Source organism: Phyllobates terribilis, unplaced genomic scaffold, assembly GCF_046119375.1.
Source record: "Phyllobates terribilis strain yellow unplaced genomic scaffold, ASM4611937v1 Scaffold_1__5_contigs__length_1240528914, whole genome shotgun sequence".
Classification (NCBI taxonomy): domain Eukaryota; kingdom Metazoa; phylum Chordata; class Amphibia; order Anura; family Dendrobatidae; genus Phyllobates; species Phyllobates terribilis.
Window position 1 is genome coordinate 759,779,493 of NW_027362761.1, and position 12,356 is coordinate 759,791,848.

At 53.4% G+C, this 12,356-nt stretch overlaps 1 protein-coding gene across 2 annotated transcripts in view; it reads right to left on the reverse strand.

The window, feature by feature from the left end:
• The window catches only part of LOC141149867 (GRAM domain-containing protein 2B-like), a 94,073-nt gene that overhangs the window by 46,490 nt on the left and 35,227 nt on the right, over positions 1–12,356 (reverse strand). Inside the window, exon 1 of one of the 2 annotated variants that reach the window (XM_073636927.1) lies at positions 2,187–2,435. The exons of the other annotated variant lie outside the window; for it this stretch is intronic. Coding sequence (XP_073493028.1) covers positions 2,187–2,236 — 50 coding nt within the window. The 5' untranslated portion in view covers positions 2,237–2,435. Of the gene's footprint in view, positions 1–2,186; positions 2,436–12,356 lie in introns of those variants that run through there. 2 annotated transcript variants of the gene reach the window in all.

Consider the following 12,356-nt stretch of genomic DNA (forward strand, 5'->3'; position numbering starts at 1 on the left):
GAGTGCTGTCAATTTTTTTTCCACGTGCAGCGCTCAGATCGAAAATACGCTGGTGTGAACGTAGCCATATTGTCTGTTATAGGTCAGGTTGCAAAATTCGTAACCGGCCTTCATGGGGCTCAAAGCAATACACAAGACACGACTTATCATTCAGCTGTAGGCGTAGCAAACAACGCAAGGTGATAGCCACAGGTAACACTGGAGTCTCATGACTACTGGCTGGTGACACGGGCGCGCCACACTACAGCCAGCGCTCCACACAGATGAGGAGGGCGCACCGCACTACAGCCAGCGCTCCGCGCAGGTGAGGCGGGCGCGCCGCACTACAGCCAGCGCTCCGCGCAGGTGAGGAGCACGCGCCGAACTACAGTCACCGCTCCGCGCAGGTGAGGCGGGCACGCCGCACTACAGCCAGCGCTCCACACAGATGAGGAGGGCGCGCCGCACTACAGTCACCGCTCCGCGCAGGTGAGGCGGGCACGCCGCACTACAGCCAGCGCTCCGCACAGGTGAGGCGGGCACGCCGCACTACAGCCAGCGCTCCACACAGGTGAGGAGGGCGCGCCGCACTACAGCCAGCGCTCCGCGCAGGTGAGGCGGTCGCGCCGCACTACAGCCAGAACTCCGCGCAGGTGAGGAGCACGCGCCGCACTACAGCCAGAACTCCGCGCAGGTGAGGAGCACGCGCCGAACTACAGTCACCGCTCCGCGCAGGTGAGGCGGGCACGCCGCACTACAGCCAGCGCTCCACACAGATGAGGAGGGCGCGCCGCACTACAGTCACCGCTCCGCGCAGGTGAGGCGGGCGCGCCTCACTACAGCCAGCGCTCCGCACAGGTGAGGCAGGCACGCCGCACTACAGCCAGCGCTCCACACAGGTGAGGCGGGCGCGCTGCACTACAGCCAGCGCTCCGCGCAGGTGAGGCGGGCGCGCCGCACTACAGCCAGCGCTCCGCGCAGGTGAGGCGGGCACGCCGCACTACAGCCAGCGCTCCGCGCAGGTGAGGCGGGCACGCCGCACTACAGCCAGCGCTCCACGCAGGTGAGGCGGGCACGCCGCACTACAGCCAGCGCACCGCACTACAGCCAGCGCTCCACGCAGATGAGGCGGGCACGCCGCACTACAGCCAGCGCTCCGCGCAGGTGAGGCGGGCACGCCGCACTACAGCCAGCGCTCCGCGCAGGTGAGGCGGGCGCGCCGCACTACAGCCAGCGCTCCGCGCAGGTGAGGCGGGCGCGCCGCACTACAGCCAGCGCTCCGCGCAGGTGAGGCGGGCGCGCCGCACTACAGCCAGCGCTCCGCGCAGGTGAGGCGGGCGCGCCGCACTACAGCCAGCGCTCCGCGCAGGTGAGGCGGGCGCGCCGCACTACAGCCAGCGCTCCGCGCAGGTGAGGCGGGCGCGCCGCACTACAGCCAGCGCTCCGCGCAGGTGAGGCAGGCGCGCCGCACTACAGCCAGCGCTCCGCGCAGGTGAGGCGGCCACGCCGCACTACAGCCAGCGCTCCGCGCAGGTGAGGCGGCCACGCCGCACTACAGCCAGCGCTCCGCGCAGGTGAGGCGGCCACGCCGCACTACAGCCAGCGCTCCGCGCAGGTGAGGCGGCCACGCCGCACTACAGCCAGCGCTCCGCGCAGGTGAGGCGGCCACGCCGCACTACAGCCAGCGCTCCGCGCAGGTGAGGCGGCCACGCCGCACTACAGCCAGCGCTCCGCGCAGGTGAGGCATGCACGCCGCACTACAGCCAGCGCTCCGCGCAGGTGAGGCAGGCGCGCCGCACTACAGCCAGCGCTCCGCGCAGGTGAGGCAGGCGCGCCGCACTACAGCCAGCGCTCCGCGCAGGTGAGGCAGGCACGCCGCACTACAGCAAGCGCTCCGCACAGGTGAGGCGGGCACGCCGCACTACAGCCAGCGCTCCGCACAGGTGAGGCGGACTTGAGCACAGCCAGTACTCCGTACAGGACAGTAGTCAGGTCAGCTATTTAGCAACCATTTCCTGTTCTTTTGTGTGGGCAATGAAAGTAGAGCAGCTGGCACGCTATATCACCCTGGCACAGGTGGCAGCAGATTATACTGAGCTGTAGTTACATGGCAGAAGCTCATCACGACGTGGGCACATAAGCCGGTCACCTGCTGAGAAGTACTGAGCACACTGCAGACCCTCCTCGCCACACAAGTAGCAGCCTACCTGATGGGCAACGTGGCACTCTCCCGACCAGCCCTGCCGATCAGCTTCATGCTTGGCACAGTGAGATCGGACGCCTACCAGTCCTGATAACTTCACCAAGTCTGTGGGCAAATCCAGGAGCCCGTCATATTCCCACACAGGACGCTTGTGTTCTGCCGTCCATCCCCCTCAGCTCATAGCGCCAGTCCCGCCTTCACACACCACACTGACGCCATAGAGGCAGTCCCTGCCATGTACACACACGGTACAGGAAGCCGGGGATGGGTGGCCCTCTGCCAGGCCTGCTTTACTGTGGGTGTGTACACTGTACCAGCTGGAATGTCATATGACTGCTTTCTGGAGGCAATGATTAAAATACCAGCGAAAAAGTGAAAGGAGTTCTAGGTGGTGATGGAGAACTTTAGTATTCCCGCCCAATTTTGTGAGGGAGAATGGAACAACTACTGGAGGCAGGAGAAAATGGGGGAGACTGGGTGTAACACTGGACAAGAACAGTGCAGAGGGCAAATACCTTTTGTGTCTGGGGTCCTCCAAAGCCCTTCATGACACAGTCCATAAAGCCATCCAGTGTTGGGTGAGGTCTTTAATGTGGAAAATGGGGCTTTTTACCCAACGCTCATTCATCGGGCCATGATTCCCCCATTTTCCACCAGGCACATTTTCGGGGTTATTTTGTACATGTGGTGGAAAGAGCTGGAATTTTCTTTTCTCGTTCGGTTATTTGAATAATTTTTGTGCGTTAACATGGGGCGTAAATGTAGGGTAATTTTAATATTCTCTTATTTTCTTCTGATACTGGGGCCAAAATAAAGGAAATACACTTTTGTTTTTTATTATTTATTTATATAGCGATTTTCACATTATTTATGACTAAAATATATTTTACATTTGTTCCACTTCCATAATAATTATCTTTATATATTGGACACATGCTTTTTCTTTTTTTTCGACGGTGACAGGATTAATATCAGTGATTTAATTTTTTATTTATTTCACGTATTGTGCCTGTGGAGACATGAGGGTCAGCGGGTACTCTCATCTGCTGGCCTGGCTGTCTTTAGAAAGACCACACGGACCAGGGCTCATCCCCAGGGGCGTACATAGAAATCATGGGACCCCATACAGAAGTTCTTATTAGGCTCCAATATTTTTGGGGGTCACAGAAGAGCAGATCTCACAACTTTCCAGCCTTTACATTTACAATTTCCTCCTACTGAAGTCCTAGATTCCTCTTTCATTGCCCTCATAAAAGTATGATGCCATCAAAGGTGCCTCCCAAACACAGTATGATACCCCCACGGTGAATTCCTCTGCATGCACAGTATAATGACCCTACTGTACCCCACTTCAACTCCCAAGGCAAAGTATAGAGACCCAAACACAGTATGATCCCTCAACTGTGACCCTCACACAGCTGTACATGCAGTATAATGGCCCCACACTAGCCCTCCAAACAGTATGATGGTTTCCACCCAAACCTTCACATTGTATAATTGCTTGCATACAGTATAAAACGCTCCCAATGGTACTCCTCAGAGTATAATACGCTCCCCATGGTCCTCCACAGAGTATAATACACTACCCATAGTCCTCCACACAGTATAATACACTACCCATGGTCCTCCACAGAGTATAGTACTCTCCCTATGGTCCTCCACAGAGTGTAATATACTTCCCATAGTCCTTCACAGAGTATAATACACTCCCCTTGGTCCCCCATAGGTTAAAATTCATCCCCCCATGGGGTAAAATGCACAGCTCCATAATGTAAAATTTACAGCCCTATAGGGTAAAATTCACCCCCATAGGGTAAAATGCACCCCCAATAGGGTAAAATGCAGCCCACAGTCCTCCAGTATTATGGGCACTGCGTACTCACTGATTACAAAAATAAATACAATACTCACCACTCCTCGTTCCCCCGCTACTTTGGTCTCTGCAGCTCGTCTCGCCACTTCAGCAGCTAGACTGTCTGACATCTCTGACACAGCGTGAAGTGACGTCATCGCGCCCGCTGCGTCAGACGTAGACGTGGAATGATGGGAGAAGGAGTGTTACATGATGTTCCCTCCTCCATCATTGATTTCAACTGTATCGGCATCTACCGGGGCGGCGGCGCTGTCTCGACGGAGGGAGGGACTGGTGCTGGCGCTGACACCGGGCCCCCCAGCTCACGGGTCCCATAGCAGTCACGTGGCCTGCCACCATTGGCGGTACGCCACTACTCATCCCACTAAACCTCCCTACTCTGTCCCCGTGGGAAGAATACTACTCAGACAACACAGGGTGAGGGTATTACACTCCGGTATAACTTTATTGGATCACCAACAGTCAACCACATCTAGTACATTCCCAGCAAGTACACAAGATGGTGCAAATAACAATCTCACCCTTCCTCTGCGACTTCGGGGCATCCAGGGCCAAATACCCCAACTAGTAGCACCCCGCTTTTGGCGGCACCCACAGAGAGGAGGTAATGGCAAGTGACGTGCCCCCTAGGACCGTGGGGTACTCGCCACCAGGTCGGTCGGTTCCTTGGGATAGTCACGGGGGCGTGACCCGGTCTGGGGCCCTGGGCGGTCAATAAAAAGGACAGTTTATTTAGGGGAAAAGTTTTGTGACGCCACCAGTGGTATGCGGCTATAGGTGGCCGCCGCTGCTGAAAGAGACCGCTGGTGCCGTTGGTGACGCAGCTGGGATGGATTTGCTCCCCACGGGTAGAGTGGGGCCCCAGGGCTACTGGTACGGTTTATGTAGGGGATTGTGGATGTTGGGGTGCAGATAATGACCAGACGACACAGGAATGGTGGTTTCCTCTACCTTTACTTGATGTTTGATGGTACAGACCGGGGCACTGGTAACAGAAGGTAATGGAGATCCGGGTAGCCTAGAAGCATTTTGGGATCCACCTCGCCAGGTGGGGTTGTAGGCCTTCCTTTTGCGCTGTCCTCTTTGGCCCTGCTGCCTAAAGCTATGCTGTGGCCCTCCTTCCTGAGTGATCGTTAAATCCTAGCCCGTATGGCAGGCAGCTCGAGCCTTTTACAGGTGTCGCTCCTTCGTGGTGGCTTCGGGCTCTAGTATGCTGCTGAGCCGCCGGGTGTTTGGTGGGGCCAGGAGACCTGCAGTCTCCTGCCCTCCGGATTTAGCTGCCGGGACTTCAGTACCCGAGCAACCACGGACTCCGGTGTCCAGTTTCTGGCGCTTTTCTCTGGAGCAAGCTTGGTCACAGCTCCCCTCCCCAGGTTCTCCCTCGTCTTTCACTCACTCTCCTCCGTCCCCAACTGACTCTCCTCCGTCTCCAACTAACTCTCCTAACCCCCGTCTCCGGGCCCCAATTTAAAGGGGAAGCTCCCCTTTCTGATCTGGAGCCAGGAAAAGTGTTGGATGCTGGTGTTACCTGATAAGGGGACCCCTCCTTGCTTCCAGGCATGGCATCACCCCCTGTGAGGTAGGCAATGCCAATGTGGCAACTGAACTCCTGGGGTGCCACATTCCCCCCTAGTTAAATTCAGTACTCCCGGACTGAGGACACCTTTAGAGTTAAACAATTAACAACAATAGCGATTTATATTATCAAAAATTTACAAAGTCTCAAAAAGGCAAAAATTACAGAAAAAAAAACAAACAAACAAAAATTGAGAGCTGTCATTGCGGCGCTTATTCTTTACGCCGCTATCCGGGAATTGTCTTTTTCCGGGTACCTGAAGGTTGGTTGGTGGGAACCGCCTTAACCCACTTTGTGTATCGTTCCTGGGCGTGGCTTCAGGGCACTCTGTCGGTGGGCCTGGTTTTTGGCCACGCCTGCGGTTTATTTTTGAGGCTAAAAATTAACTTTACTCAACATTGTTCTGACCACATCTAGTCCTGTGGTCCATTTGTCCATAAATATAATAACTACAGTACAGACCAAAAGTTTGGACACACCTTCTCATTTAAAGATTTTTCTGTATTTTCATGACTATGAAAATTGTACATTCACACTGAAGGCATCAAAACTATGAATTAACACATGTGGAATTATATACTTAACAAAAAAGTGTGAAACAAATGAAAATATGTCTTATATTCTAGGTTACTACCTCTTGAAGCTCATCAAGAGAATGCCAAGAGTGTGCAAAGCAGTCATCAAAGCAAAAGGTGGCTACTTTGAAGAACCTAGAATACAAGACATATTTTCAGTTGTTCACACTTTTTTGTTAAGTATATAATTCCACATGTGTTAATTCATAGTTTTGATGCCTTCAGTGTGAATGTACAATTTTCATAGTCATGAAAATACAGAAAAATCTTTAAATGAGAAGGTGTGTCCAAACTTTTGGTCTGTACTGTATATGCACTCACGATTGCTTAAAAGTTCTTACAGGAAGTCTCTGTAGGCTCTCATGCTTAATGGTTGCAATTACATACTATACACTATTATCTTATTACACCTTAGTCCCTATAATGGGCAGGGAGCTGACCTCTGGTACTACGGGTTGATCTACGCAGTACAGTTATTGCTACTGACCTACCCGGGTCTCTAGTGTAGGTGGGTGCTGGTGTGGTGGGTGCACTATTCACTACGCTACTTGTGGACCTACATAGTACTGGTTTACTAGATTGCCTTCTGCGAACTCCTAACACCATGGAACTGACAGATTCACCGCTAGCAGGGGGTAGATTCACTCGTTACAGAGTCTCTGTGGCTTCTGGTAAGGCTACTTGGGGAAAGGTCAGGACAGGTACCACGATTGCTTGGTTCACCTGCATCCAAGACCGGGGAAATTCTCCAAGAATGGTTTGGACCGCCTCTTCCACCTTTTCTGTGTTTTGGTCTTCCTCTTGGTGTCTCAGTTGATCAGGGCATATCTTTAGGTGGTCTCTTGAGACTGCCGCCGAAGTCTCTCCTCCATCTTTACTGATGAGGCATACCTTGGTGTTGTCGAAATTTGAAGGTAAGACGGTGTATGGCTCAACCTCCCACTGATCATCTAATTTGTGAACTCGTCTCTTCCTTTTGAGTACCTGTTCTCCAGGTGACAAGGGAACTGCAGGTGCGTGCTGATTATAAGTTCTTTCCTCCCTCTGTCTTGCCTGGGATAAACTTCTCTCTACACATTCTTGCACCTTGCGGTACTGTTCCTGCCGCTCCATATCCCAGTCTGCATCTGGTGATGTCGTCTCAGGTATTAAACTCCCATGTGTAAGTCAATGAGTAACTTGCTAGGTCTTGCCCTCATCAGGTAGGCGGGTGTACAGTTGGTGGAGTTCACGGGGATGTGGTTATATAGGTCTACCAAATCCGGTAACTTCTCTGGCCACAGGCTACGCTCTTCAAGGGGCAGCGTCTTCAACAGGTCTATTACTACCTGGTTCATTTTCTCACATAACCAGTTGGTCTGGGGATGATACAGCGTCTTCCTTATTTTCTTGCAGCCATACAAGTTACAGAACTCCTGAAACACTTCTGCTTCAAAGGCTGTGCCTTGGTCGGTAAACGCTCGTTCAGGGTAACCGTGTGGGCGACAAAAGTGTTGTTGAAACGCTTTGGCTGCCGTCTTAGCCGTCTGATCCTTCACTGGCACTACTACCAGGAACCGGGAGTAGTGGTCTACTATGGTGAGAGCGTAGACATGGCCTGACCGGCTTGGGGCTAGCTTCACGTGGTCCAAGGCTACCAGTTCAAGTGGTTGTTTGGTGACTATGGGCTGCAGGGGAGCCCTCTGGCTATCACGGTCTTTCCGTCTCAGGTGGCATGGACCACATTCTTGACACGAATTGCTTTCCTCATGCCAACCCAGTAGAATCGCTCACGTAGCAGGACTTCATCTTCTTCCACCCGAAGTGTCCTGCTCCATCGTGGTACGCCTCTAAGACCATTGGCGCATCCCGCTTCGGGACTACCACCTGCCAGACCAGTTCGTTTGTCCGGGAGTTGATGCTTCTCCGAAACAGCTTTCCCTCGTAGATGAACAGCTTGCCCTTCTCCTTCCACAACTGTTGGGTCTCCTGTGGATCATCTGGACCAGGGTGCGAGTCAGCTTGTGTCAGCAACTCCTTTACTAGGCGGACAGCCGGGTCACTATCCTCCGTCTCTGCCCATCCATAGTGGGGCAATGGGTTAATCGTGGCCTCTCTGTTGGTGGAGCACTGAGTCACCCCGTGACGATGGAAAGCCGGTAGCTCTATCTCCTCCAGCTCCTCCGGGTCTTCTCCCCCATCTAGCAAGTCGGGCATCCTGGACAGTGCATCAGCATTAGCGTTTTTATGCCCCGCCCGATACTTGATCGCTGCTCCAGCGCACCTAGCTTCGCCGTTTCAAGGTGGGTCAGCAGATTATTGTCTGTGAAAATGGTAAACTTCACTGAAGCCAGGTAGTGTTTGAAGCGCTTTGTTACAGCCCAGACTATGGCTAGAAACTCCAACTTAAAGGAACTATAGCTGTCGGGGTTCCTTTCCGTGGGACGGAGCTTCCTGCTGGCGTAGGCAATCACTCTCTCTGCCTTGCTGTTCCTGGGACAGCACCGCTCCCAATCCCATGTTGATGGCATCCGTATAGGGTATAAAGGGTTGTCCATAGTTGGGGTAGGCCAGGACTTCGTGTCCCGTAAGAGCCACCTTCAGCCGAGTGAAGGATTCTTCTTCTTTTTTACCCCACTCGAACGGAGGATTTGGGTTCTTGGCCTTCTTGGACTGGCCCACTAAGAGGTCCTGCATGGGTGCCGCTATCTTGGTGAAACCCTTAATGAATCTCCTGTAGTAGCCTACCAGCCCGAGGAACTGCCGCACTTCCTTGATAGTGAAGGGTCTTGGCCAGTCCTTCATCACGGTGACTTTTTCAGGGTCTGGTGCTACACCTTCGGCACTTACCTCATGACCTAGGTACTGCACCTTGGGCTTCAACAGGTGGCACTTGGACGGCTTTACTTTCAGGCCAAAACCGGATAAGGCCTCAAACACCTCGGCCAGGTGCTCCAGGTGGTCTTCGTACGTCTTTGAGTAGACGATTAAGTCATCCAGGTACAGCAGAACTTTTTCGAAGTTTTTGTGTCCTAGGCAACACTCCATTAACCGCTGGAATGTTCCCGGGACGCTGCAGAGCCCAAATGGCATGCAGTTGAACTCGTAGAGGCCCATTGGTGTCGTAAACACGGTCTTCTCTCTGTTCGCCTCTGCCATGGGAACCTGCCAATACCCACTGGTGAGATCTAAAGTGGAGAAATAGTTAGCGGATCTCAGTGCAGCTAATGATTCCTCAATTCTGGGTAATGGGTAGGCGTCCTTATATGTAATGCGGTTAATCTGCCTATAATCAACACACATCCTCATTGTACCATCTTTCTTTCTAGCGAAGACTAATCGAGCTGCCCAGGGGCTACAACTATCTCTGAACACCCCAGCCTCCATCTCCCGTAACATTCCCTTGGCACATTGATAGTTAGCTGGGGGTACAGGCCGGCACCTCTCTATAATGGGCGGATGATCTCCTGTGGGGATATAATGTTGGACTCCTTTTACCTGCCCAAAGTCTAGTGGGTGTTTGCTAAAGACTCGCTCATATTCTTGGACCACCCGGTACACCCCATGCTTTTGGTGCAAAGGGGTGGAGTCAGTGCCTACTTGTAGCTTCTGACACCAATCCTCCATCTGCCCCTTGGAGCCATCGTCCTCCGCCTGTTCGGGCAGAGGCAAGGGTTCCACTGACTTTATTGCGTTGTTACTGACAGTGAACAGCTTAGCAAGGGTGGCATACCGGGGTATATGGACCTCTTTCTCCCCACAATTCAGGATGCGTATTGGTACTCTCCCCTTGCGGACATTGACTACCCCCCTGGCTGTCAAGATGGTGGGCCTACTATCAGAGTATACGGGTTCTACCAGGGCCTGATAATCTTGACCCCTGAGACCTATTGCTGCCCGACACCATATTAACATTTCACTCCTAGGGGGTATTGCAATGGGGAATGGATCACTCACTCTGACACTGCCGACTTCTCCACCAGACATCTCTACCTGTTGTCTCTGCATCAGGGCTTTGATCTCCTTCTGCAGAACTCGCTGCTGACCAGAACTGGCAGTCTCTGCAACCTGTTGCAACAAAACAATAATTTCTCTCTATCACATTGGTGCCTAAGGTTATCATAGGATGGCTTTCTTGGCGATCAATATCTGCAATAATCAACCCTTCTGATGGCAATTCTACTCGGCCAACCTTTATGGTCACCTCTTTATACCCCACCTGAGTCAAGGGCTGACCATTGCTGGCAAAGATGTTAAAGTGTTCATCTGGACTGCGGGTAATGTCTGAATCAGCCCAGTACCATTTAAAAAGGATATATGGCATCATTGTCACCTGGGAACCGGTGTCCAGTAACGCGTTCACCGGGATGCCATCAAGCACGACAGGCAGGACCGGTCGTCCTCCCACGTACTTGTCTCGTCAGCTTTGTGGGCCTGGTCATCTTACTCCTGGGGGTTGACCCTCTGCCCCAGGGGTTTCTCGTTTAAATCGCAGAATCTTGCGATGTGTCCCGCCTTTTGACAGCGGCGGCAGATGGGTTGTCCTTTCTGGTCGTAGCGATCGCTGGCTCTCCCTCTGGTCGGTGGAATTCTTCTCTGCCGTCGCCACGGGACGTCATCTGGACTGGAAGCCAGCTGGATCCTTTCCTTTGGAGACACTTGCATGGCCTGCACGGTTTTGGTTAGTGTAGCCACACTTTTGGTCAGGTCCTGGACCTGAAGGCGTAGGTCTGCAGAGGGGTCATTATCTAGGGTCTGCGCGTCAGCCTCCACAGGTGCCGGGGAAAAGGACGCCGCCTCCTGGTGGTATGTGATAGCTGGGCGCCGGAAGGGTGCAGTGCCACTTGGGGTTGATTCTCGAAGCACCCGGATGGTCCGGTCTTTAAATTGCGCAAAGTCTAGATCAGGGTTTTGCAGAGCCACAATGCACAGCTGTGTCCAGTGAGGGTTAGACAGGAGCCCCTCAATAAACTGTTTGGTTAGCAATCTGTCCTCGTCTCACACACTGTCAGGGTCTACCTGTTTAATGGCCCGCAGTGCCTCCAGCAGGTTTAGAGCATAGTCCCGTACACTGTCCTGCATCCTTTGTTTGCACCCGTAGAACTTCATTTTAATCTCCGCTGCTGTGCGGGTGTCAAAGGTATCCTTCAACCTGGCCAGAATTTGCTTAGCAGTTCTTTTGTCCCTGCCCGGCCAGGACTTCACCTCCCTCTGGGCTGTACCGATTAGCTCGTCTATAAGGGGGTACACTTCGAACAAACTATGCAGTCTCTCCTCAAATTCGCTCAGGGTATGCGACTCCCCTGAGTACTAAGGCAACCACGCCGCCCCTGGGATATATGGCATGGATAAAGGCATTACAGTTGCTGCGGCCATGCCCGCAGCTGGATCCTCTTCTAGGTTGGGCATCTTCCCCTCCCCCTAGTGAACCTCGGCCAGGTCCTGGGTTTCTGCTGGCCTACCAGTCTGCTGCTCTGCAGGCGAGAGGGATTGCTTACCCGGCAGTTCCGGATCGGGGCCTCCTGCTTCCTCCCCCGCTGACGTCAAATGACGCGATTATAGAGTTCAACAAAGTCTATGGCACACAGTACCCGGTTATACCGGGCTACGACAATCCTGTTCGTGATGCCAAAAATGACACGCCCTCTAGGACCGTGAGGTACTCGCCACCGGGTCTTTCGGTTCCTTGGGATAGTCACGGGGGCATGACCCGGTCCGGGGTCCTGGGCAGTCAATAAAAAAGGACAGTTTATTTAGGGGAAACGTTTTGTGACGCCACCAGTGGTATGCAGCTATAGGTGGCCGCCGCTGCTGAAAGAGACCGCTGGGGCCGTTGGTGACGCAGCTGGGATGGATTTGCTCCCCACGGGCAGAGTGGGGCCCCAGGGCTACCGTTACGGTTTATGTAGGGGATTGTGGATGTTGGGGAGGACTGAGGGTGCAGATAATGACCAGACGACACAGGGATGGTGGTTTCCTGTACCTTTACTTGATGTTTGATGGTGCAGACCGGGGCACTGGTTATAGAAGGTAATGGAGATCCGGGCAGTCTAGAAGCAATTTGGGATCCACCTCGCCAGGTGGAGTTGTAGGCCTTCCTTCTGCGCTGTCCTCTTTGGCCCTGCTGCCTAAAGCTATGCTGCGGCCCTCTTTCCTGAGTGATCGTTAAAT